The sequence below is a fragment of the Perna viridis genome, chromosome 1, assembly GCF_037379345.1.
Source record: "Perna viridis isolate PV_CMFRI_1.1 ecotype Kerala chromosome 1, ASM3737934v1, whole genome shotgun sequence".
Classification (NCBI taxonomy): Eukaryota; Metazoa; Mollusca; class Bivalvia; order Mytilida; family Mytilidae; genus Perna; species Perna viridis.
In genome coordinates, this window is record NC_142445.1 from 27,398,525 (window position 1) to 27,426,259 (window position 27,735).

The 27,735-nt window shown below is 31.7% G+C and overlaps 1 protein-coding gene across 1 annotated transcript; it reads right to left on the reverse strand.

Moving 5' to 3' along the window:
- Positions 1 to 1,802: 1,802 nt before the first annotated feature.
- On the reverse strand, positions 1,803 to 27,645 carry LOC148628031 (guanine nucleotide-binding protein G(i) subunit alpha). Its single transcript, XM_088583615.1, has 9 exons — positions 27,349 to 27,645; positions 26,587 to 26,629; positions 24,767 to 24,908; positions 17,479 to 17,636; positions 15,041 to 15,169; positions 12,053 to 12,182; positions 9,474 to 9,627; positions 5,980 to 6,175; positions 1,803 to 4,378 (listed from the first exon to the last, which is right to left on the reverse strand). Exons 1-8 carry the CDS (start codon positions 27,464 to 27,466, stop codon positions 5,985 to 5,987), a joined length of 1,065 nt encoding a protein of 354 aa, XP_088439741.1. The 5' UTR covers positions 27,467 to 27,645; the 3' UTR covers positions 1,803 to 4,378; positions 5,980 to 5,984.
- Positions 27,646 to 27,735: the final 90 nt, after the last annotated feature.

A 27,735-nucleotide genomic window follows, 5' to 3' on the forward strand; every position in this document is an offset into this window, starting at 1 on the left:
TTTCAATCGGTTCTTAAGATACAACTATTTCCCGTCTTTTGGTCCCTTACTTTCAAATGGTTGGGCACATATCTCCAAATACTATACGAACCTCCATCAAATCCCTATTTATTATGTGCTAAAATTTCAAAAAAATGTTGGATAAGGTTTACTCAAGTTATTGTAAATAAACTCAAGTAAATTGACACCGGTGACGCAGACGATGACACATAGAGAAAAAGATGCATCGTATTAAAAGTACATGTCTCGTTGTAAATTGCAACAACAAAAGTACATATTAAGTTCTAATGAACAATAACAATAATGTGGATCTTGTAATTAATATTGAAGATTAATATAAAAGTGGTACTTTTAATGTCATAGAATATCGTGTTTAATTAGGTTTTGTGGTAATTTGTTTATCTAATTTTTTCTGGCAGGCGTTTAGCTGAGGCCAAATTGAAGTGTAGGCAAAATTACGGCAGGGGGTCTGGGGCCACTTAAGCCCCCCCCCCCGAAGCTCCGCGGAGATAGCGTTTTAGAGCATCATTTATGCCTCTCCTGGATGTATTTTATCTCAAAAAAAAAAAAAAAAAAAAAAAATTGGCAAAATTAAGTGCAGGCAAAAGCTTTAATGCCTAACGGCAGCTACGCGCCTGTCTGGTGTAGTAGATGTCGATTTTTTTTGCTGTTCATATTGAAGACAAAGAGTGATGTTTGTTTTCAGTTTTCTATGTGTAATATGCTTCATGAAAAGGCTTTTTGGTACCATATGTGATATGGTATGAAAAAAAGTGTGTCAGTTAAAAAAAAAGAGGAACATTAAGTGCTTGTTCCATTGCACCAGTCTCACAACTACGAGAAATTTTGCATGGTCTCTAACACATGTAAAACTTATAAAAACTAAAAGATATTTGAAAAAGCCTTTAAAACATCCGTTTAAAAACAAAAAGTAAAAGATGTTAGGTCGGAAAAATATCGGGAAAGTAATTGCAAAGAAAAAATGCATATAACATATAACAATTTTGCTTACTTGTATACCCCCATTCATTAAAGAGTGGGGCTATATTATCACCTCGTCCGTCCGTCAGTTACACTTTTTCTTAACAGATTTCTCAGCTTCATTCGGAGGGAATGCTTAGATATTTGGTATATTGCTTTATTCATGATGACTTGTACCATGTCTCCCCTTTCCAGGTTCGAAGAAATGAGTATTCTTAACACGACGAAGCGTGCAACAACTTCTTCGGTTAATTAGTACGCCCAATTGATACGTTTTGCATACCTAATGATGGATTCACATGTAGGTTAACGTCTATAACCAGAAAAAAACATGTCCAAGAAAATTTCTAATCGAAAACCATTAAGCGGTTGTGGGGAAGTTACACTTAGGTACCTACATGTGAAAGCATGAAGTTTTTGGCATAGTAATTAATTATCTAAGTATTATTTGCAGACATTGGTCAATAGTTATCTTCCTTTGTGCACGTCTACTTCTAAAGAGCTTTAGTTGTATTGCAACTTAACTTGCCAACTTTAAATAAAGCTCATTTGAATTGACTGCCTGATCTTTCTATAACATGTTATCAAATTCCATTGAGCAGTTTAGGAGGAATTGTACTTTCAATTAAGAGATTTCACTGGTATGTATGGAAAATAATCATCTCTGCTTAGATTAAATGGCCAAGATCCAACAAAAGGAGTTCGATTCTAGAGCATTCATAAGGGTTACAAACAGATGAAGAACAAATGCAAGTTATACTGTTTCCCTTAGAAAATCAATTGACAAAGGAGGGAAAAAGTAACTGATAGAAATGAACAAATAGATTTGATGCTTTATTCCACATTCATGAGTCTTACAACAGTTCTTACTGAACAATAAGATAGTTACTGCTCACTGGCTAATTAATGTTCAGGAGAAGTATAGGTATTGATGTACACAAGCTTTAAAGCAAACATCAATTAAAATTCTTGCCATTCAAAGATTCAAAGTTCATTGATGAAAATATTACATTTATTATTTGTATAACATACATGGGCCTTAAGCACCCTAAAAAAGTCCATTAAGTCTAACTAAAGCAAAGCATAAAAAAAATCCCTAACCAATTATCAAAACCTACTGTATACAACTAAATATGTTGTCATTTGGTGCTAAATAATATACCTGTGATACAGAAAATAATTCACTCATTAACTCACACTAGTGAATACATAGTGTTCCATACTGTCCTATCATTTCTTATCAATAAGTTTAATCTATTTCTGGCCTAAGACATACAGAAAAAAAACCAATGTTAACTATTTGTTTCCTAAGTGTTCAGACATACAATTCTCGAATCTGGCCTAAGACTCTTGACTTACAACTTCTTTCCAGCATTCTGGCCAATAACAAAATTCAAATTTTTGACCTATAATTTCTCACTACCATTTGACCAATAACAAAAGTCAAATTAGCAATTTACAACTATGTATCTATTACTTGAATGTTATGGCATTCATACAGAAATTGTTTTAAAATTATCTGAAGATCTTTAGAATGTAATACATGTAGCACAAAGGATTATTTTTTTTTGACATATAAATATAAATTTGACCATTCGTGTCCACAATGGTCCCTATAACTACACTAATCAACTATAGTGATTGAGACTGGTCATTAAATGTTGTGATGAATGAAATTTAATGCTTTAATCAAGTGAAACATGCATTTTCTGACGGTATTAAAACCCCTCCTATCAACTCCAAAAAAAGGACAATACCGTATGCCATTTAAACAATAAAAAATCAGGAAAACACATGTATGTTGTAGGGGTAAAACCTCTGCAAAATGAGTTTGTAAACTTTACTACTTCAAGATATCATAAATCAATTCCAACACGAAAATTCTTGAACTTTGATCCAACTCTAGGAACCAGAAAATGGAAAATATTATGCTTTATGACCTATGAACCTAACATAGAAACATATTGTCATTTTGAGTTCTATAAGCTATTGGAATTTTATTTCCTCTTCAGAAAAACAAATAAAGAAAAAATTACATGCTTCATAGCTGGAAGAATACAAAATAAAGAAAAAATACAAAACACACGATAGAATCAAAGATTGTAATACATAAACTTGAAATATGAAGAAGTATAATATACACTTATTAAATTTGTTCTGATAACAGGAACAGTGAAACCTGTCTAAACCAAACCATCAATAATCCAAAACCCTATTCAAACCAGACAATTTTTAAGCAGGTAGACCTAGGGTAAGGGACACAACTCTTACAAATCATTGGCATGCTTGTATTCAGCATTTTACATCAATCTCATGTAAACAATGTAATTTGGACTGATTTCATTCTATTTCAAACGAAAGCTTGAAAGGCTTTAGTGAAATTGAATATGATACAAACATTTAACTGATTTCAAGAGTTATATCCCTTAACCTAAGTCTACCTCCTTTAAGTCCCTTTCAATCAATTTAAATGTATTTTGAACCTTGGTAAATCAAACACCTGTCCAAACCAATCCAATTTTAATGTCCACAAGGGTTTGGTTTAGACAGGTTTAACTGTAATTAAGAAATGAAATAGTTTGATTATCAATATACATCATAATATATACATAATATCTCACCTTACAAAATGGAATACTTAAAATATTGCACTACATTTGTTCTATTCCATTTCCGTCTCTACATGAAAACAAAGTCCCTGAAACTGCTTTGGAAATATTAATCTTTACTTAACTAGCTACCTACATACAGGAAGAAAGATTTCTTTGTATAAGAAAACACTTGTAGAGTCAGTCATGTTAACTTTTAGCTAGTATGTTGAATTCTAAATTTTGTACTTTCCTTAAGTAAAAATTGTTATATACTCTATCTAACTAACAATGGAAAGTTATTAGTATTGTGACCATAGCAATAATGGCAAGGTTTCAGCATAACAACATCTAAATGACCTTGACATCAGACATGAATTCAGCACTTTTAAATTTGGGCATGATCTACTTAGTCTAGAAATACCAAAAATAAATGAACATTTTTCCTTCATGGTCAAATAAATGGTAGAAAATTTTGTTCTTTACTTAAAAAGTAAAACTAGAGAAAATATTTTTTACAAATATAAAATCCATCCTAAGCAACTAACTTATAAAAATAGAACGAATTATAATAAAATTCATATAAAAGAGTTCTGTAAATGAAGAAAAATATAGACATCTTTCAACAAACACAAAACATTTAACATAAAAAATGAAATGGTCCCGAATAACTCTACCCTTCTCTGACAATAAATAAAGGGGTTTACACAACATATACAGAATGAGCATCACTGATACACACGGCATGGCTGTACATAATTATTTACACATTCTATATACACTTCCATACAAAACAGTCCTATCACCACCTAAAATAGAAAAAAAAATCTTTCAGTATTCAGTATAACCTAAAAACGAAGGCATGAAGTTTTATATTTGTAAATTTTACACACTTCAGATCAATTACTAAGGAGTCTTAAATCTTGTTTTGGTGAGGATATAAACATACAGTCAAACCTGTATTTGCGACCAACTATACATGAATTCAGTAACACTACAGTCAAACCTGTATTTATGACCAACTATACATGAATTCAGTAACAAACTACAGTCAAACCTGTATTTGCGACCAACTATACATGAATTCAGTAACACTACAGTCAGACCTGTATTTACAACCAACTATACATCAATTCAGTAACACTACAGTCAAACCTGTATTTGCGACCAACTATACATGAATTCAGTAACAAACTACAGTCAAACCTGTATTTACTACCAACTATACATCAATTCAGTAACACTACAGTCAAACCTGTATTTGCAACCAACTATACATTAATTCAGTAACACTACAGTCAAACCTGTATTTACGACCAACTATACATCAATTCAGTAACACTACAGTCAAACCTGTATTTACTACCAACTATACATGAATTCAGTAACACTACAGTCGAACCTGTATTTGCGACCAAGTATACATCAATTCAGTAACAAACTACAGTCAGACCTGTATTTACGACCAACTATACATCAATTCAGTAACACTACAGTCAAACCTGTATTTACGACCAACTATACATCAATTCAGTAACACTACAGTCAAACCTGTATTTACGACCAATTATACATGAATTCAGTAACAAACTACAGTCAAACCTGTATTTATGACCAACTATACATGAATTCAGTAATAAACAATATCAAAAACTATGAGAAAGATATTTTTTACAAAACATTATATGAAAGAGTAACCAGTATATGAAGACCACCAGTCTTATGCGATGCAACCATGAAATTGCTCCCCTTTGAGAGTTACTTAAAACAGGTCCGACTGTACATTACACAACATTTGAGCCAATGTCAAACATGACCAACCATTGATCAGTATGCATGATTTCTACTTTAAACATAAATTTTACATGTTTTCCCATTTTATATGTGTGTCAATAGGCTGAATAACAAAGAAAAATAGTTCACTGCTTGTAGTGTTTTATTCCAGTTTTAGTGCTCATTTTGTTTGTATTATTTTAGTTACTTATGTTCTTTGTTGTGTATGTCTATTTTCCATGTCTGGTCTTAGTCCCTGGATTACATTCTTTTGATTACCGCTAGAACTTTGGTTCCCTCGATTACTCTTGTACAGTTTCAATCCTACCTTGTATCACTTTTTAAAAAAAATTTGCTTATAACAAACCAATAGAGTAGAATATTAAGATTTAAAACAATAGGAAATTAAATCTGCTTGTGAGGTACTTCAGTGTAAAAATAAAGGTTCAATTTAAATTTTGAGCGTGAAAGGTCAAGGACCTATGAAAATTTAAAATCTTGTCATCCTGATGAAAAAACAAAGGTCTTCAAAACAGATTCAATGTAGGATACTGAAGGTCTAAGACCTTGAACCTTCATTATTTTGAACCCATAAATACTTTTTCATATTTTTGTCATAACAGTATAACATACCAACCTTCACTAGAAAAGACCACAGTCTTTCAAGTTGTTCTTGATAATAACATCAGTCACAGCATCAAATACAAACTGAACATTATTGGTATCTGTTGCACATGTGAAATGTGTGTAGATTTCTTTTGTATCTTTTCTTTTATTCAGATTCTCAAACTGTAACTGTATGTAGGCTGCAGCTTGTTCATAATTATTTTCACCTGAAAAATAAACATGAAGTTCAATATCTCATCGTGCTAGGTATAATCCAACTGATACAGAAGGTGGATATCCCTCAGTTACCAAAATGGCTTACAATGCATCCCAATCTATATAAAGCCACATACAAAATTTGAATCTTAAATCCAGTGACTTAGAATAACAGTGGCAAGTGATGGCAATAGATCACATGACCTTTTGACAGGCGAGTTAAAAAAAAAAAAAAAAAAATCTATGTAACTTAACATAATGTCAAAAAAGTATTTGAACAAGAGGCTTCCAGGAGCCTGAATCTCACTCACCTGGTTAAATTTTGTTTTTCAAGGGCAATAAATTTAACAAGGAGTTGTCCAACAATTTTGACTCAAGAAGATTTTGGTGGGACTTATCATAAGGATCATTTCAGCAACTGAAAGTTCTTTTTATCTGTTAAAGTTTTCAAGAAGAAAATGGGAATAACTCCAACATGGCTAAACAAATTAAAATGAAAATTTGACAATAGACAGATCTCATTATGCTGAACACTTTTATCAGAATTAGGCTAAACCTAACAGTTTTGAAGATATGCAGGAAAAACTACTGTCTGACCCGTATGTTCTATTTTAGTAGTAGCAGCCATGTTTTTCAACGGATCAAAAAATCCCATGTCAGTACTATTCAGATTCAGGATACCCCAAGGTATATTCATACCAAGTTTAGTTCAAATTGGTCAAGAAGTGTCAGAGGAGAAGAATTTTGAAAAACTGTTAATGATGATGACTGCCACCGAGTGATGGCAAGAGCTAAAAAGGATAATGTAGCATTATGTTACTCAAACCAATCATATGTCAAGAACGAAAATGTCCCTTGAGAGGAGAATATTATTTTTTTCATACTGGTCAGATGAAATTAAAAAATAAATTGTACTTGGGTAAACCTAAGAATGAAAATAAGATAAACTGATCTGTTTAGGTAAAAGGTATTTAACCCATTATCTTTTAACTGGGTATGCTTTTCCTATAAACCTGCATTTACCAGGAACTTATATTAAGGCACAAAAAGCAAGAATAAAAAGTTGTCCTTAAGCACAAGTTAGTTGAAGATGCATGTACCTACAAATGTATCCCACTACAATTTCAATCAAGCATAAGTTATCAATACTTGAGTGAATTAAACTGAATTATTAAATAGATAGCAGTGATTCATATAATATTTCCTGTTGATAATTCAAACTGAAATAAACTTGATATTTTAATCTTGGAGTTTCCTCTGCCAAAATGTCACAACACCAATGTCAATCAGCATTTCACAAAATGTAAAATTTATGTTGAAGATAGCAGCAACTTATGGAAAAAACCTACATGTATATAATAAATACGATAATCAATTGGTTATAGAGAAAAACCAAAATATTATTACTGTGCCAGGAACGCTAACAAATTTAACTTGTGCACAGAGCAAGTTGTGCACACTAGTTAAGTATAAGCCCTCGTGACTATATTTTAATTATTCACTCTTTCTAATTAGTTGTCCTATTAATAATGGGATATTCAAGAAATGTTAACCTACCGCCACCTCATTTCCAAGTCCTGATGGAAGGGATGGGAATGTAGAAACAATCATCTTTTAAAAGGGAGCCTAAGTCATCAATACTCATTAAAGCTGATTCAGAAAATACTATGCCCCATGGTCCATGCCCAAGACACATTTTTACCCCTACTCCCCATATACAAATTTTGTTGACTACATGAAAATTTGGAACATTTACCTATGCCATTTATGCACATAAAATATAAGAGCCTTTTGTGGAAAAAATAACATTTGTTTACACTGTTTAGGAAATAATCCATGCTAATCATATGTTAATGAAATTTAGACTTTAGAAGCTTCAAAAATGTCTAGACCATTTCAAAATGTTTCCCCACATTTCTTATAATGTATAAAGTTTGTTTAACCAGACTGATCTAGATTTTATTAACCTTTTCCGACATTTCAACTAGATCTTATCTAATGTTTTTATTAGAGCAGTATTGATTCTATCCTTTAATGTGCAAAATAACATGATAGAAATGAATCATTTGCCATAATCTTTGTTCATTTATCCCTAAGGATGTGTATACAGTATCAGTATATTATAAATTTATAACAATTGTAAGCTTTCATTTCCCAATGTTGAATTATTTATCTTTTTAATATGTAAATTATAGACAACTTTGTAATGCTGTTATGAATATAATTAACTTATTGTTTATTCTTTGGGGAAGGTGTGATGTCAGAGTTGCAAACTTACACTTTTAAAACACAAGGTCTGGCAACTATGGAAGCGAGCATAACATGTTTACAGGTTCTTGAATTTTCATCACAAAACATATGACCAACAAGGTTTCCTCTTAAAAAAAATGGAATTATGGGAAAATTTTGGGTTACTCCACAGTGCCTGAAATAGCCACTCGCCCACTCGCCAGTGGCGATTAAAACCTTATCTGGGCGATTGAAAAGTGCTAAAAGTAGATGAAAAGCTGGCCCAAAAAAAAACTGTCTGGGCGATTGATAAAAAATCGTCAAAAAATAATTACTGCGGTTATTTTTCCAGTTGTTGGTATTTAGTCCTTTTGCATGGCATACCCGAATGTCTGATAAAACAGCCACGCTGATTGGTTTAAGAATAGAATTTAAACCAATGGGAACTCAGTTGATATAATTAATCAGAATACTTCGGATTTTATCGTAGCGATCGGGGTTTATCTTAACCGCTAACTTAATGCGGCAATGTCGAAGTAGTAAAAAATTGAGCATGGACAAATCGTGGTCTTTTTTAAAGAGAACATCGACAGCCGATGAAAAGAAATAGTCAAAATATGCAAAGTAAGAACCCTACATATTTCTCTACTTTCACGTAAGTAGCCAACCATGTTCGAGTAATTGCATTTATTCTCTACTCATTGCTTGGCAAAAAAAATTGGGCAAGTCATAATCATTTTGGGCCAGTGACTTCAAATTTTTACTAGCCCAAAAAAAATTTTTCTGGCCAGCCTTTGGCTGGCCCTTATTTCAGGCACTGCTCCAGGTCCTAGACCTTGAGTTAAAATATGCAATTTATCTGGCTAAAACCAGTGAAAGAATATGTGCAGTCGAATCTATGCTAGCAATTACCTGTATTTGGCAATAACCTGTATTGAAATATTCTGCATCAGTGTATGGAATAAAATCTTAACCAGTATATTAAGACCACCTTTTTGTGCAACCCTGAATTTTTTCTCCCTTAGAAGATCACTTGAGAGATTGACTGTATATATGAACCATTTCTCCTCTATAACCTACCAGCGAATTCAGGGAAACAGATCGTCAGTGGGGATTTCTTTATCTTCTCTTCAAACAAATCCTTTTTGTTGAGGAAAAGAATAATAGATGTATCTGTGAACCACTTGTTATTACAGATGGAATCAAATAGCTTCATACTCTCCATCATTCGATTCTGAAATGAAAAGATTAATCTTTATTCTATAACTTAGAAGTGGCTTTACGGAGCCAACCAAAAAGCAGAAATTGCCAAAGTCAGAAGTAAACATACAATAAAACAAGAGGCTCCCAGGAGACTGAATCGCTCACCTTGTTGAATTTTGCCTTCCAAAGGTAATAAATTAAACGAAGTTGTCCAACAATTTTGACTCAAGAAGTCCTTGGTAGGACTCACCACAAGATCTTTTCAACAATTGAAAGTTTCTTTTAATCTATCATAGTTTTCAAGATATTGAAAATAGGAAAAGGTGGGTAGGGTCGGGCAATTTAGCCTCCTGTGGTGGAGGCCTATGGTTCCTACTCCGGGAGAATACCACAGTAGGGTTCTTTAACGTGCAAGGAACATGGCAACTTTCCCAACACGGTGCACCACTATGGTTTGCGGTCAGGTTTTCCGTATTATAGACTGACAACCCCAGCATGTAACACACCAGGGGTACCCCATTCCACCACCTGGGGCTCCCATCCAAGTTGCTCTATGGGCAGAGCGCCCTAGCCCCCGGCTAGGGTTCTGAGCACTATTTAGTCGCCTCTTACGACAAGCTTAGCGCTGCTGCAGGCCTATTCTTTTAATAACCGGACCTGCACGGGGCACAACAACTCTTACAAGGAGTCTGAAGACTTTTGTAGTCCTAATAATATGGATCATTTTAACTATTGAAAGAATTTGGAAAAACCTAACAGTTTTGGAGATATATGTGAAAAACTACTGTCTGACCCGTATGTTCTATTTTTAGTAACGGCGGCCATGTTTTTCGATGAATCAAAAATCCCTACATCAGTTCTATGCAAGATACCCCAAGGAACATTCATACAAAGTTTGGTTCTAATTAGTCAAGTAGTTTCAGAGGAGAAGAGTTATGTATAATTGTTAACAATGACAATGGATGCCAAGTGATGGCAATATCTAAAATAGCTAAAAAAAAACTGTCATGGTAAATTCCAGATTTTAAAAGCAGAAAAAATTAGGTCTGGTCAAATACATTTCAATTCAATATCTATTAGGACTGATTGCAAATTTATTAGATGCAATAAAGAATATTCACCATTTAAATCAAAATTCTATGATCATATATGTATACCTTAAACTAAATTTTTAACATTTGGCTGTATCAATACAATTAATGATATACTATGAAATTCTATGTACTTTTTTGGTAACTTAAAAAGATCAAACCCACATTTACTAGAGAATACAAAAAGCTTGAAGATCACTCTGACAAAGTCAACATAATCCTTATTTTCACTGATCTTTCCTATAAAATGATTTAATGATAAGAGATAACACATTTTCCTGCATTTAGGGCTATAAATAAACTATGATTTATGTATCTTATTTTCTTTAAACCTTGCTATTTGCAGTGTTTGATCTATCTCCATACATACTTCCTCTTTCCTTATTGTAATGAAAGTCTGTTTGATATTCATTATTCAATAGGGGTGTTTGATACGTCAGCTGATTTATGGTGACAATTCAAATAAAAGTAGGAATTCCTATTACATGACATAACAGTTTTGCAGCATAGTACATTGTTTACATAAGGGTTTTTCTTATAAAATTAAGTATAAGTGAATTTGACTTTTTGGAGTTATCAATGTAGACCTAGGGGGTGGTTCCGGGATTTGAAACCCCTGTGCAAAATTTGGGCAAAAATTAAAAAAAAAAATTCTTCCCCTTTTTTCCAACCCCCATCAAAATCTCAGGCTCCATGCATTTGGTTATCTTTTCCTAAATGAAACTTAATTTCTGAGATTCAACTTAAAATAAGGTAAACACAGAAACTCAATTAATTCAGATCCAATCATTCACTGCAAAATAAGAATCACTCAAACTAAATTAAATTTTATTTTTATTTTTTGCTCAATTTAGGTTTCTTTCAAATTAAAAGCATTTTTCACTAAAATTGATAAAAAATTTAAAAAATAAAATTTGCCACCTGCCCCTAATTTTGAAAAATGTTGGCTGAGAATCTAATAATTTTTTTTTATTATGGCATTATCAAGATCCTTTCTATTGTAATCTTGCACCTTTTACCATGAACAAATATCAGAAACCTAATTACACAAGTGTGACAGAATGTGTTAGCAACAGTTGGGAGAAACCCATATTAGCTTCAGTTACAATTAACTAAAGCTTATAATTATATATAAAATTAATATTGATCGGCTAACACATGACATGTACTTTGCAGGAAAAAAAACCTGCAAAACTCTGAACATGTATCTTGTATTTGTATTCTTTTTCCTGTTAAATGTATATAAATATCTTGAATATAGTCTAAATAACCTTGAACCAAATTTAGAACAAATGTGATTATATAATTTTTTTTCTGTTCTAAATTGCAAAAGATCAAGTGTACTACTGCAGGAATATAATTTACCATTTCTTGGTCTTCCACTAAAGTCAAGTCATATTCACTCATAGCTACTATAAAGATAATTGCTGTTACTCCCTCAAAACAATGGATCCATTTCTTCCTCTCTGACCTTTGACCTCCAACATCAAACATTCTGAAAGTAGAATTTGAATTTATAGTTTATACTGTTAACATTTCTATTCAATTCTAACATAACACTCAGCAAAAAACAGATCTCCATCTTACAGCAGCACCTAAGTAGTCATTAGTTTAGTAGTTATCAGGGATGATTTCACAAAGGTCAACATTCAACAAATAAATTGGAAATTGACAAAATCAGAAGTAAATACATGTATACAGTGAAAAAAAAAAGAATTGTAACGGTGAAATCCAGATTTGAAATAGTGGAATCCCATTTAAAAGCAGAAGAAAATCATGTCTGATATATACACTTACATGTACCAAGAATGAAGGTTTACCCTGGTATTTCATTAATATATATACATGCAATAATGAAATTCTTGATGTGTTTAGTAGGGTAAAAATAATGCTTTTTTCTCTATTCCTACCTAGAAAATTAGTTTTTTGCTCACTGTTCTTATTTTTTTTAACAGTCAATTTTTAATTTAGTAAATGCTTTGTTTGTTTTGGACATAAAAATTCATTAGAGTGACAAAAAATATCCTACTCAGCTACATGTACAGTCCGCAAGGTGAAACCTTTTAAATCAAAGGGTTGGTCCACATTTTATTATACATGTAATCATCATGAAACACAAGTTAATTAACCTAAAAAGAGCAATGACACTTTGATACCATTATAAAGGAGTAAAGACAATAACAAAGACCTATTTGGACTAATCATAAAGTACTCTAAAAATAATTATTTCCTTTCCATTACCAATATTCTTTCAATGGGATTCAGACATGCAAAGCTGCTCAAGATAAACATTTACAGAACAATAAACATAAAACAGCACATACTGAAAAGTAAACAGCTTAAAAAAAAATGTCATTGGTTTGTTCCTACCACATGAATCTAGACCTATTCATAATCTCCGATAAACAAATAAAACCGAACAGTAACCACGACTGGAAACCATTGTTTACTTATGATGCTTTCAGGTTTTATTAGAAGAAAGCAGTGTTATATGTTTCAGTAAACATCAGTTCTGTATAAAAAGGCACTGATCAAAAGAATATCTGCCAGACAGATCAGGTTAGTCCCTAAATAGAATAACAGGATATCAATACTAATACTGTCAGAAGTTTCATGTGTCATGGTAACACATCAAATAATCTTCTCTTATCATGATATTGTTTCAACAAATACCATTCTGTAATACTGTTAATGTCTTAAATAGCAGTCTTTATAAAAATCAGACAGGAGGTAATTCATTCATGTCAAAAACCCACCTAAGTCACTTTCATTTCTAATTCAAAAAACAGTTAATGACCACATGAACAGTATTTGTTTGTCATTCAGTTATTTGCACTTTGCAAGAGTTATTGTTCTTGATTTGGTTGATTAAAGTGGGAGGTGAATGAATGATTTTCTAAAATATACAGATCTGAATTTTAATTATCATAATGTAAAAATATAGCATATTCTGATCGAAAAAGCATTATTTATTTGGTGAGTTTTCCACACCATGAATCACCTTACATGTAACTATAAGCAGTGTCTGAATTTTATATGAACTGGTGCTTATAACACTGTCATCATATTAAATGTGAGCTATATTAATTCATTATGACAGTTCTTTACTCATTGCTTGGTTAGAATAAAATTCATTATCAACATTTTCATAAAAGAAACAAATATAGGGCATAAAACAGGACATTCAATGATGCACAAATATCCTGACAACAGACTACATATGTTAATAACCATTTATATTTACATGTATTAACAAGTTGACTAAATTATGGTTACATTTGGCTGGTTTCTTTAACAGCATACTGTGCATTACTTTTTCCTGCCAGTCCATGACAGGTTGATTGGTCCATTATGACTTATTATGGGTTTTCAGACCAGTCCATAATGACTTTCTAAACATATGTCATGTTTATACATCATTAGGTAAACAAATGTAGGAATGTCAGTTTCAGTTTTCTTAATTTTGTGTTAAGTAGCTGTCTTTGTAAGAATCATGCAAAATCTGAAAAATGTGATACACCCCAAAAAAGGTTACAAATTTTTATTTTCGTAATTAAGTTGTTTTATGGGTCTATACTATGAAATGTGTAATTATTCATTCAAATCTGCCTGCTCTTAGGAGATAATCGACATTGAAGATACAGTAGATTCTATTGTATTTGAGCGCCATTTACAGAGTTATCTCCCTTAATTTTGCCATATTTACATGTACATGGAGCCACATGTCAAATTTGAAATCAATCATTCCATTGAGAGTCAAGATTATTGCAATGAAATTCGGAGGAATGTAAGGAATGATGTACAGATGTTAAGCCTCATAGAGTTGGGGTATAAAAATCTATTGAAGGATACTAATTCACAAAAGGTGTTACAATATCTATATTGTATGGTAGGACCAACAGCATTGCTTCATTCATTCATATTGTACGCATAAAAATCCTGAATACAAGTATGGACAAGTAACTGAACACTTCTGATGGCATGTCAATCTTAAATACGCCAGGGTAGGAAACTCACTCAAATTCTAGCCAGTCCTGATTACAACTTTTCAATACATTTACTATATGGCTATATAGATTTTTGCTCAAATTAGCCAGCCCTGCCAAATAATAGCCAGACTGGGGATGGCGGGCAGGTTACTATTTCTAACTCTGAATTCACACATATTTCTCTGCTATACTTACATATGTACTAAAACTTCATCTTAGTCAATATTTCTTCACTAAACACAGAGTATGTGTATGGAACTTAATAGTTATCCTTACATGTACATTGCTACTAAACACTTGAGTAATTGGATGAAACTTTTTCATTAAAATTTAAAAAAGCTAAACAACTGCATCTGTTTCTTACTTAAAATGGAGGTCTTTGAAGGTGAAGTGTGTTTCAACAATTCCTGTGGTTTTGACTCTGGTTCGTAGCACATCTTGTTCTGTTGGAATATAAGATGGCTGGGAGATTCTATCTAAGGAATTCAAATAGCTGAAAAAGAAATTATAGAAAATTATAATTATAAATTATTATTATTATAATATGTATAATTGTAGCATGCATGTTTGACAGAGTAATCAAGATACTAGATTTGACAGCATATGCAAGCTTACTCTAATTTGAATTCCTTTAATTTTCAAAATAAAAAAAATACAAATTAAATCTCCCATCATCTGGTTGCTAGTGGATGAGAATTTACAAATCATGAAATTACATTTTAACTTGATGTGAAATAATTTACATGTAGTACTACTGTGTGATGTGAAATAATTTACATGTAGTACTACTGTGAGAAACAATGTACAAGTGTATCAAGTAAACTACTCAATTTCATTAATTAGTTTTTATTTGGATGCAAGGATCAGGTTTCTATTACATTTGTTGCTTTACTTATATACAAGTACATGTAACCATATACATGTACTAAAATGTGCCAATCACTTCTATGTCAACTTATAAATTGACAGGAGGAAATGGTAGGTCCTGGGAACCTGAGGCTCCTTAACTTCAATATTTGGTAGCCCATGTGGGGGATTCATAGGGCAGAACTAGAATATGCCCCTCCCTTAAAATAAGGGAAACTAATTTTTGGGGTCATGAAATCTTGATTTTCCACAAATTCAAAAAATTCTTGCCTTGCTTTACTCGGCCAAACCTGAATTCCCCATAACCCTTTTTTTCCCATCTATCATTGTATCCATGTAAAGAATTCTGTATTTATGTCAAGACACCATCTAGGTAAAATTTAGGAGTTTAAAATGTAAACAGTATTAACAAAAGATGAGCGCTTACGTAATATTTTATCACTTGTTTTTAAGAGTACACCCAGATTATACAAATCATGTATAATCAAGTAGAACATGTCTTTTACTAAACCAACTACAAACAAAACTTCACTGATAACCAAAACAACAGGGAAATTTTATGTTACCTGAAAAATCTAGTAAAACTTCCTATCTCTTTAACAAATACCCTAGTATATTCACCTATGTAAAATCTTTGTCACATACTTCCTTATAAAGGCATAGTATAATTTTGAATCCGATAAAGTGTAATTTCTTCCTCATTAAATATAAGATTTCTACCTACATGTATTTTTGTAGATCCTATAGCTACAAAAATATTTAATTTTAAAACCTCTGTTTACTTTGCCAGTCCTCAAAAATGAAACTGTGCCATATTTGAGAAGGTTAAACAATAGAAATTAAATATCTATTGAAAAATAGAAAATATATAGAAAGTTAAGAAACTCCCAGTTCCAACTGAAAAGAAATAAAATAGAAAATAAATCTACATTGCAGTCCAGGGTTTTAAGTCAGAACAAAACTTAATTTGTAGCTGCTACAGGCAGTTATAATATTCTTCATACTTTCTCTATATCACATCTCAAATATCTTTAACTTTAGGTATCTAATATCATTTACAGCCATTATCATTTAAATCAATAGACCGACTAACATAATTATCTTAAGGTCAGAAAAGGAAATTTTTTCTTTCATGAGTATGTATTCGTCTTAACACAGCTTTAAGCCTTCTAATGAGTGAGATCATTAATTCAGGATTTAGTACATGTATATGACAGTCCCTGTAAAGTTTTAAGGCCTACAGGCTGAGGTCATTTATCTAGACTTTAGTTTACACACAGAACAGGTTTGCTCAGTAATTACACCAATTCAATTTTAATATTTCTAAACTGAAACAAGTGTCACTATCTTTAAATCTATACATGCATTTTAAGTCCCTTTTATACTACAGAGTACCTACATACAAAATTTACATTCATTATCATTTTTCTCATTAAGTTCAAATTACATTCCCAATAAACCCACAGAAAGATTTTGCATTGAAAATATGTTTTAATCGGGCAGAAGTGTTACTCGGTAAGGATTAAACCACGCCTTAATTAGATAGCTTAAAACTGTATACCAACTCAGTTTATGAACATTTACCATAAATGTATTATTTTCCACAAATTTTGTAAAGTGGACATATTTGTGGGTATCAATTTTCTCAGTTGTAAAAAACTGATAACATTATTTAGTGTTAAAGGTCAATTTCATGGGTACTATTTTTGCACTGGACACTTGCTTAAAACTTGCTTAGTACATGTAGTTGGGTCATCTTCAATTTTTTTCTCACCAAGTTGCTCACACAAATGTAAGATATCAAAATCCTAGTTAAAACTTAAGTGGGAAATACATCAGTGATTGATTCTGTTTTGACCATTGAGATGGCCATGCCATAAAGATTTCAAGAAACATTGATTCACGAATATGTTGTGTTCTAACACAGTTACTTACTATTCTGCAGAATCATTTAACTGGTACTCTCTTGACCTACTAAAACATCCCTGCACCCCAGAATCTTTCCATAACCGCTTCATAATGGCTGCTAACTCAGGTGACAATTCTCCTTCATCAGCATTTCCCATCAATGCAAACAACTGTCTAGCATCATCCTGAAAAATAATATATGGAATATTAACCATGTAGTGAAACAGTCTAATTTTAATAATATGTATTATGTTCATCAATTAACTAAGTACTATTTGCCCACAAACCTCCTGAGAATTCTGTTCTCAAAATAGCATGTACAAATACACTAGTAACCCTCTAAAAGAACATCATGTACATCAGAAATTGGTGTAACTATGTTTTTGTACATGTTAAAGTGAGAGCAATATTTGCATGGCTTAACTCTATAAGTATTTCACTCTCAAAATTACAGCTTCGGTAATGTACATGATGTGGTATGACTAAGTACTATGGTTGTTTTATTATTTTTTTTAATAGTTTAGTTACTCCATGATTATGTAGAAATAAAGGGATCCTTTGTAAGGACAGTGCCATATGGGAATTTTCATTTATTACTCTATATCATTTAAGGTACAAACAACTGTAAGGTACATTAGAAGGTACACATTACATGTATATGAATATTTCAAGCCAGTGCTTCAACCTGATAATTGTGCTAGCTAAAGTTTATTCAAATGCTGGTTCATTTAACATATAAAATGCAGGAATTTTTAGTTTTGGCTAAGTCAGATGTTAAATTTTGGCACACACTGTTCTATCCTTGAAATCTTTAGTTTACATTTTGTTTCAACACTATTATTCTAAGTAACCATCGTGTTGTATAACTAATTTCCTTTTTCCTGTGTATCAGGTCAAGTTCATGTAGTTTTCCTTAAAAAAAACAATCCTAATGAACATAATACCCAAAATAAATAATTTATACATATACATAAATATCTTAACTAAACAAGTATTTTAAAATCCAAATACCTGAAGTATATTATTGACAAATAGGTTTACTTAACGCCTAATACTAAGAGGAATTTCCCTAATACATGTATTACAACCTACATGGACATAATGTATCATTTGAACCATTAAATCTGAGATATAGTGAGACCTGTCTAAACTGAACTCTGAATAGACAGGTAGCTTATCTAAACTAATCCTGGCATTTTTTTTTCAGTTCCTTTATATCAGTTTCAATGCATTTTAAATCTATATAAACCAACTTCATGTCAAAATAAAACTAATGTTCAGGCTAAAATAGGTTTGGGTAAGATACATGTAAATGAAAGTTTCACTGTATTATTAAAATATTCATACTCATAAGGGAAAGGCTAAAGCATATACATTTACAATAATGGAGGAAGTGGCCGGAGATATTTTAATAAGCTACATGTATAATCCTTTCATTTACATGTAAATGACAAAATAATACTACAATATAGTAACCCATCTTACTGTACAGATATCAATCTTCATTACATTAATGGGCAGTGCAGCTGCAACAACAATGCAGAAAATGTCAAAAACATAACAGAGAATTAATCAAACTAGTTCTATAAATAAAATGTATTTGGGTAGTTTAAACAATTCATGTCTGAAGATAAATACTGAAGTGCAGACTTCTACATGTACATTGTATTTAAGGTATGAATCCATTCTTTATTCTACGAATCATGTCTAACCTAAGGTAATAAAGATGTAGGAATTCAGACAATAGGGAAAGATAATTACGGGGCATATAACAAATTCAAGTTAAAAATTCAATTCAAAGCAGTAAAAAATATAACCCTTACATATAGACTGACCTACATGTATTTGGGATCAGAGAATCATTTGATTGTGGCAAAAGTTCTAAAGCAGAACTCAGAAGCAAGTCCACCAAATTTTTAAAAAGTTCAAAATTAAATTGATCTACATGTACATGTACACTTAAAGAAGCCATCAAAAAAGTTTCAGTGAATGCACATTTAAATTTTCTTGGGGAATAGTTTTTTTTTATTTGGATATAGTTCTACAAGTACATGTACATGAACAGCGACACAAAAATTTAGTCAAAAATGGGTTCAACTGCCTGTGGGAATTCTACATACAGGTTAAATATGGGTTAAGTACTATACTTAACCCATTCAAGAATAATTCAAGATTAATACATATCAACTGGAAAAAAAAACCTGTTGAACAAATTCAAACAAGGACAAACTGCTGAAGTTTGCTTTAATTCATGCTATTTTTATAGAGATTTGAAGTTGTGTTATTATGTGCATTTCATTTAACACTTGTCTTCTGATGACCAGTTCATTTATTTTGTGCTAGAAGAATTCTGATCGAGAGAATAACCTTATAAGACATTAGTAAGTTACTAGTTACATGTATACAAATACATGAACATGTAGATAAGTAAACAAACACATGTGTTTGTCACCACAATACATGTATGTGTTATCCTGACACACCTGACTGTGTCATCAATTGTCCGATATCAAAATAAAACTTCTTTAATAGTGATAATCTATTACAACAATGTAACAACAATAGTTATATGAATACTTAAGGATAAAACAGATATCATTTGTCCATTGATTCATATACAGTAATACTGGGTATTCTGGCATGCTTTTTCAGTATCAGTCCACATAAAATTCAGATACTGCCAATTTTTAAGTGATTCCTGGTGAAAAAAAACCCACAAAACAAACGATGCTTTTTTAGTCTACATATACTATACTTTCAAATAACAACAATCATTTCTGCATTCATAACTGCACTTTTAAGAAAAAATAATATGTTCATCTCCCACCGAAATCAACCAAATGAAGCCAAATCAAGAAGGATAACTCTTCCAAAGTGCAAATTTCATGTATAATCTATATAATTTTATCTCAAAAACACAACCAAATGAAGAATTAAGACTGGTTATGTGATCAGTAACTTTCTGAACAAAAAATAAAGACTGAATTTGGTGGGTTTTTTACATGCATGAATCACCTCCTGTCTGATTTTTAAAAAGACTGCTACTTAAATTTTAAGGTCACAATAGGAAGCTTGCCATGAAAACGGAAATGCCCTTTCCCAAAAGCCAATGTCTGCATGTCTTCTACCTGTGAACGGGAAAGTGGAATATCCCTCACCAATATTACAGCTAGTTGAAAAGGACCAGTCCCAATTTCAATAAAAATCTAGGTAGGCTACTAAGTAGTTTATATAGCTGTTTAGGTAGAAATCTGCTGTACATTATACCAATGTGTCCTACTTAACTACCATGGAACACCTGTGTGCACTGATCCACAATTAACATGTACATATACATGATAACAGAATTAATTTATCAATGAAAATATCTAATTGATATTTTCTATGTAAAATACCAATTGGAAACAATTCTATTGTGACTAAAATTCAGTAAGAAAAAAAAACCAAATAAACATATGGCCATATTTTTTATCACATATACGTCACCTACACATAACTGTAAGAGATGAGCATCCCAAATGATGTACAATCTTTATACAAAATTTATCAAGAGAAAAAAAATCCATTCATAAAAGTAATATATCCCATTACAGACTAGTAATTTCAATTGAGATTTATAACTTTGAAGCCTGAAGTGTAAAATTTCACAAGCTGATCACACTTGATGGTAATTGACTATAAATGGGAGTGAAAGTTTTTGTTGACATTTACTGTAGATAGCTGAATGTACTCCCCAGAGTCCTTCTGGCAAAAAATCAATACCACTCAGGCTATAAGGAATATGACCATAAAAACACTCTATGGAAAAAAACAGCTGGTAACTTGTGTTGCTTTAAAATGCATCTAAATGCCAGAAATTGAACACCATTTGGGTAAAACTCAAACATGGAACTCAAACATGTACAAGTACACATGTATAAAATCAAACTCCCTCCTTTAAATGACCTCATCAGCATGATCAAAATCAAAGGCATATATGTACATGTAGGTACATATGTACATGTATATATACCAGGCTGCATTTGCATGAAATGTTTAAGCTGTGAAAACAAAAGAAACAAATATAGTAACTTACAATGTACAATAAAACACTAAAGAATGACTTAAAATCAAAATTGTACCAGTGTCGCTACCCACAGAAAATAGGAGTACAGTGTACAAAGTAACATGTGAACATCAATTTACTGTATATGTACATTGCAAAAAATCTTTCTTTGACAGCATTGGTTTCATTATTGGTACTTGTATTACAAACAGCCCAGATTTGTATCAAATACAATTTTTATTAATACATGTAGCAATAGATTCTATGGCAATATACATGTCCACTGTATGCAGGCCATGATAAATGTGAAGTACAATGTATCAATCTTCAGGATCACCACATGACCAACAGGATGATTATAACAATGATAAGTTTGGAATATTTTGACATACATTGCACATGAACATTTGTACATGTATCTGAAGTCTGTACTTTTGTGGTGCATTTATAGATCAATCTTTGACATTTGGTATGAAGTGCAATTAAGTATCACATCTTGTGCAGCTATAAATACATGTACAATGTAAGTAATAACCACATGGTATATACTTGACTGTAAACCCGTCTTCCTGTTTGATTAAGAAATGAAAACATGCCTTCACCGTCAAGTGTTGGTGTTCAAGAAGGTTGAAGGTCAACAATTAACACGGGATTACAGTTTACAATGAAAATCAGATGGACAACCAAAATGACGGACAGATAAGGTGATTCCAATATACATGTACTACCAACTCCTTGAGTGGGGGTAGGACATTTAACAAAAAACTTTAAAATGCACCAATTATAATATTTAGTATTATTTTACCACAAAATAATTGTTTCTTTTTAAAATATATGCATTTGTACATGACTACATGTAGTGTATTGTTGCAGTTTTTATTTCCTGTACTACAGTATATAGGAGGTCTCTATTGAAAATTTTCCTAATCCTGTATGTCATTTGGAATATTTTAACAGCTGAAATGGCAGAAAAAAGAAAAGTATGATAAAACGTAAGTTGACATTTGTCAGCCAAATCAACTTTTCACATGACTTAACTGACACTTTTCAGAATTCTCTCTTGATGTATAAATTAGTATAATTTGGAAGCCCAAGTAAAAAATAATGTCTGATGAAACTTCAGGTGACATTTGTCAGCAAAACCAAATGCTGAAATGACACTTTTCATGAAATCTGTTTTGGTGTATAAATACAATTTATTATTAATTAACTGGTTTTTTTTCATCTTATCAAAGACTTGTACGACATTAATGTGTGACTGACACATAAAACATATGTATCCATGTGCAAATGTACATGTATAACTGCTGCATACCAAATTTCAAATTATCACCATTAAAAAAAAATTAAATAATTAATCCTACATTTGGGTTCATACAGTATGTACATGTACTGGCAGCAATAACAATTTGCATGTACTATCAATGTAAAATGTATACACAAGTACAGTGTCCAATGTACATGTATATGCATATGTACATGAATGTACGCATTGCACACTGAATGTCTTACACTTAAATGCAGGAATATAAATTATTGGCTATTGTATACTCTGGAATTGATGTCTGATAAACCTATACATTTGTACATGTAAACACACAAGCATTGTTCATGCAATTGCAATAATTTAAACTGGGTTATGAAATTACAAGATGAAGCTGGATTTTCTTCCTATATCATATTTGCAAACAAAAATTTCTGAATTCTACATACTCGACAATGTGATAAAGTAGAGCAGGCTGTCAAGCTAGTAACAAAACTAGGAGACAGTTGCTGTGATCTTGAAATCAGTGAAAACACAATAGATCTTATTGTACAAGCTATGAACAGTTCAAACAACAATATAGAAAAACAGTAAATTAGAGCAAGCAATCTTCCACCTAACATGTAATTACAATAAATGTCAAAGACAATCACAGCCATATAATGTGTAGTAATTAAGTCTAAACATATCAGATTGAATTATTTAAAAAAAGCCTTAATTATCTCTGCTTCCATGGCATGTGCAATTAAATATCAATTATTCATAAGATTAGAAAAAGTTTGTCTCTTATACATTTGTATTCAGAAATCTACCTGTCTTACAAAACAGAAGATCTGTTTATTCACACTTTCCAAATACAAGTAAAAAATTCTATAAAATTCCTAAAATTAATTGATAAACAAAAACTGGGTGAACTAATTGCTTTTGAATGATGTCCACATTATATTCTTATTGATTTATCTTCTGTTCTAGGGTGAAAGTACATTATATATAACAGCATTTCATCTTGAAAGCAACAACTCAAAACATGGACATGTGTACAAAATGTACATGTACATTTAGGTTACAAACACTGGGATCTTGAAAATATAATATGGATTTGCTTTTACTATAAAATTCAGATAATTCACATTATCATTTGACATATTATTATTGTTCATGTACAGTTTGTTATTGTATTTAGAGGTGCACAGACAGTTCACATACATGTAGTTAACTGTAAAGCATACTGGTACAAGTAGATGTACATGTACACATAATGCCACCATATAACAAGGTTTAACATATTATGGACCTTAATGAACAGCTCATAATAAAGGTGTCAAAAAAAGGTGATGACATTATGCCAATAAACAACCCTCACAAAGGAATGTGGACACCACAAAACGAAATCCACACATATTTATACAGGTACAAGAAATGTATATGATGGCTATGCCATATAATCAATCATGAGAGTGACCTAATTTTCCAACCACAGCATGAAAAAAATAAAATCTGACAAAAAATATACATGCACAAGTGGAAATGTAAACTTATAACATGTTTGGTTTGGCTGGTTAATCCTTTTTCTTTAAGTTGACAGAAAATTACATATAAGGACATTTCCTTGGTTGTTTGGATGTTGGCCTTTAGAGCCATTTACAGAAAGTTTTTTTCACTGATACCTAGCTAACTAGGAATCACAGTTCAAAGGTTTATTTGATCTCACTCGAAAACGTAGATGGACTGACTTAACTCATGCAGAGAAAGCATCAGTCCACAATAAAATACATGTACATGTACAATCCACAGCTCCCTATAATTGTACATATACACAATGGTAACTTTAAATTATCATACACATTATAAGTATTTCTTGTCAGGCTATTGATTTTCCTGATAAAAAATAAGGCAATACACAATGTGACATGAATCTCAATCACCCTAAGGACACCAAAAAACCTTGTTATGTATCTACAAAATGATTATTTGTTAGCTCTTTAAAAAAATACACTAATACTTACTGCTCTGTCTGGGTGTCCAAAATCTATTTTGAGTTGACCCATAGCTCTAATGATTGCCATCATAGACTGTATTGTGTTACTGTATACCACTGGTTTGTATGTTAGGCATTCTTCTTGTGAGTAACCTTTTTCATGGATAATTCTGTAATACATGTATAATTTTCGTGAGAAAAAGTACAATGTACATTTATGTATAATATGTTTTGTATATGCAGAAACATATACATGTACATGTACATCATCTAGACCAAGCTTCAGCAAATATAATTTAGATTTAACACTTACCTAAAGACAGTATTTCTCACAAATATGAACAGGTACATATACATGTACATTGAAAAAGTACTTTGTGTACACTTATTTGTTTCTGCATTTTTTTTCAGTTTCATTGTTGAATGTAAAAAACATAAACAAACAAGTACACTTACATGTACATTTTTGTACATGTAATCATGATTGTTTATTCATTTATACTGAAGGCCAAATGATTTCCACAACTGTAGTTGTAATGGATATTACTTGAAAATTGACAAGGTATTTAGTGGCCACTCAAATAACAGATCAAGCATTGTATATATACAAGTATATACATGTATACAAAATGTACATGCAGCCCTCAAATTACCTTTTGAAACTAGGTGGTCTTTTGGCCACCAACCTTGAAATTTTAGTGGCCAACGCAAATTTTAGGTCGCCAGAAAAAATGTTATCACAAGTTCAAGTAATACCATGTATTTTCATTTTGTCCAGGTCATTCACTTTTTTAATTTTTAGTGTGTTTTTGGTATTAGTTTTTCATGTTGTCTGGTGTCCTTGTTTGTTAAAAAACTTGTCAAAAGTGTTTGTTTTACTTTCTCCGCCATTACGGGGAATTAGAAACAATCGATGACATGCTTGAAATCGTTTTCAAAATCTCGTTACTTTCAAACCTACTGGTGACAATTGAGTACCATATGAAAAATACCAGCTCGGACATGATTTTTTTCCGGATTTTTCGGTCGCCAGTCAATATTATTTCAAGTTGCCAATTGGTGACTTTAATATTGTTTTCAGTTGCAAAAACATTATTTAAGTCGCCAATGCGACCATTTCACTAGACTAAACTGAGGACTGACATGTAATTTGAATGTACTTGTACTTTACAAGTAAAATTTTAGGTGATAAATTAAACAATAATTCTTTAGTCAAATGACCTTAATCCTTTTTGAGGCTGTTACTAAATGTACTTAATTGTAATGTAACTGTTTAAGCAGTCTACGTACATTTACATGTACAATGTATCTGCCTTAGCATGTACCATTCAAATTTTAATACATGTGTCAGTCATGTGGATACCAAAAAACCTTGTTATATATAATAATTTTGAAACAACTGTGTACAAAAACTGCAGATTGTTCGTGGATTCCACTATTCTGTCACCTACGGCAAGTGTAATTTTCGTGTGAGAAAGTTGTTGAAATGTTCCCCAATCCCTTTGGCAAGTAGATAACTTGAATCTTTCAAAGGATTTGTGAAGTTGGGAAAGTACACTTTGCTTGTGGGAAAATTAATCTTCTTATACAGTTTTCCTCTGAAAACCAATCTTTTTCTTTTAAATCCTAAAACCTTAAAAAAACTGAAATTGTATTTTTTTCAATACATGTACATACAAATGTACATTGATATCAGTTGCAAAAATGAAAATACATGTATAAGGAAAATCTCATTTCAATTTTCAAAACTGACAACTTGTTTTTCATTAAATTTTCGGTGATTAAAAATTATCCTATCAGTATTGGGGTAAGAAATGACAACATAACAAGTATATGTACAGTACTTACTTCATTTGTTTAACAATGGTACTTTTTCCCGATTCTCCAGCACCTAGAAAAACACAAGGATTTGTGTAAGTCTCTTAAAAAATTATGGATGGTGTCCATTGAATAAATACATTTTGTAGTTTACACATGTTCAGGTACACATGTACATTTGATACTTTTTATTGCTTGTTTTTTCTTCAACCTCAATTTATAAAAACTGCTGAAAACTAAAAATGTCATGAAAAACATTTGTTCCATCTTTCCAACTAGAAAAACTAGACTATGCAAATACATTTTCTATTTGTTGTAAAAGCTCAGTCTGATCTGCTGCCCATAAGTCATATTAGGCAATCAATGGAAAAAGTAGGTCATTCACTGTACTTGTACATGTATGCTGGCCATGAGTCTGGCATTGGCATTATTGTTCACAAACAATTTCATGTACAATTTTATACATTTATCAGCTTTGACTTACACTTATGACAAATTTACTCAAATTTTGGCCACACTTTCCTTGTTTTCAATTTCATCACACAAATGCGTTATTGAATGGCTTAGTTGATAATACTTGATTTTGACAAACTTCATTCATAAAGTATTAAAATCATTCACAGATTCTACAAAGTAACTAAATTTACTGAATGACAGGAAAGGAAAGTAAAATTACACGAAGAGAACACACTTTTTAGTCACATGTCGGATTAAACAGATGTCTTGTGGCCGACTTTCGTCTTTCCTTTTGCATTACATCAGGTGTGTGATGAACCTTTGTCTTTAACTTACCGAGTAACAATAATTTCACTTCTCTGGCCGCTTTTTCTCCATCCATACGAAGTGTTTTATCAATTTGTTTTGATCTTTCGGATGCAGCTTTGTCATCGGAAGAAGCAGCACACCCCATGTTGACGTTAATATAATGAACCCTCTTAGACTATAGTATCACCATAAATTTAAAATTAATCCAGAAGAAAAAGTAAATCGGGAATTTACAACACTTTCTCACAATTTAACACAAAAAATCCAAATAAATCGCTGACATTTCGATGGTTGTTGTCCGATGCTTTTTGAAAGTAAAAACTCCCCGGATGAACAAGCACCTTGCGAGATAAAACGAGATTTCAACAATGTAGCAATAGCAGGGGGCATCTCAAGACATGAGTATCTTTTGCT

Excerpts from the sequence above, each read along its gene's own strand:
- LOC148628031 (XM_088583615.1), bottom strand. The coding sequence starts at position 27,466 with ATGGGGTGTGCTGCTTCTTCCGATGACAAAGCTGCATCCGAAAGATCA. Across the intron at positions 15,170-17,478 it reads TTAAATGATTCTGCAGAATA|CTATTTGAATTCCTTAGATA; the intron begins GTAAGTAACTGT and ends TTTCTTTTTCAG. Across the intron at positions 6,176-9,473 it reads CTGTTTCCCTGAATTCGCTG|GTGAAAATAATTATGAACAA; the intron begins GTAGGTTATAGA and ends TTTATTTTTCAG.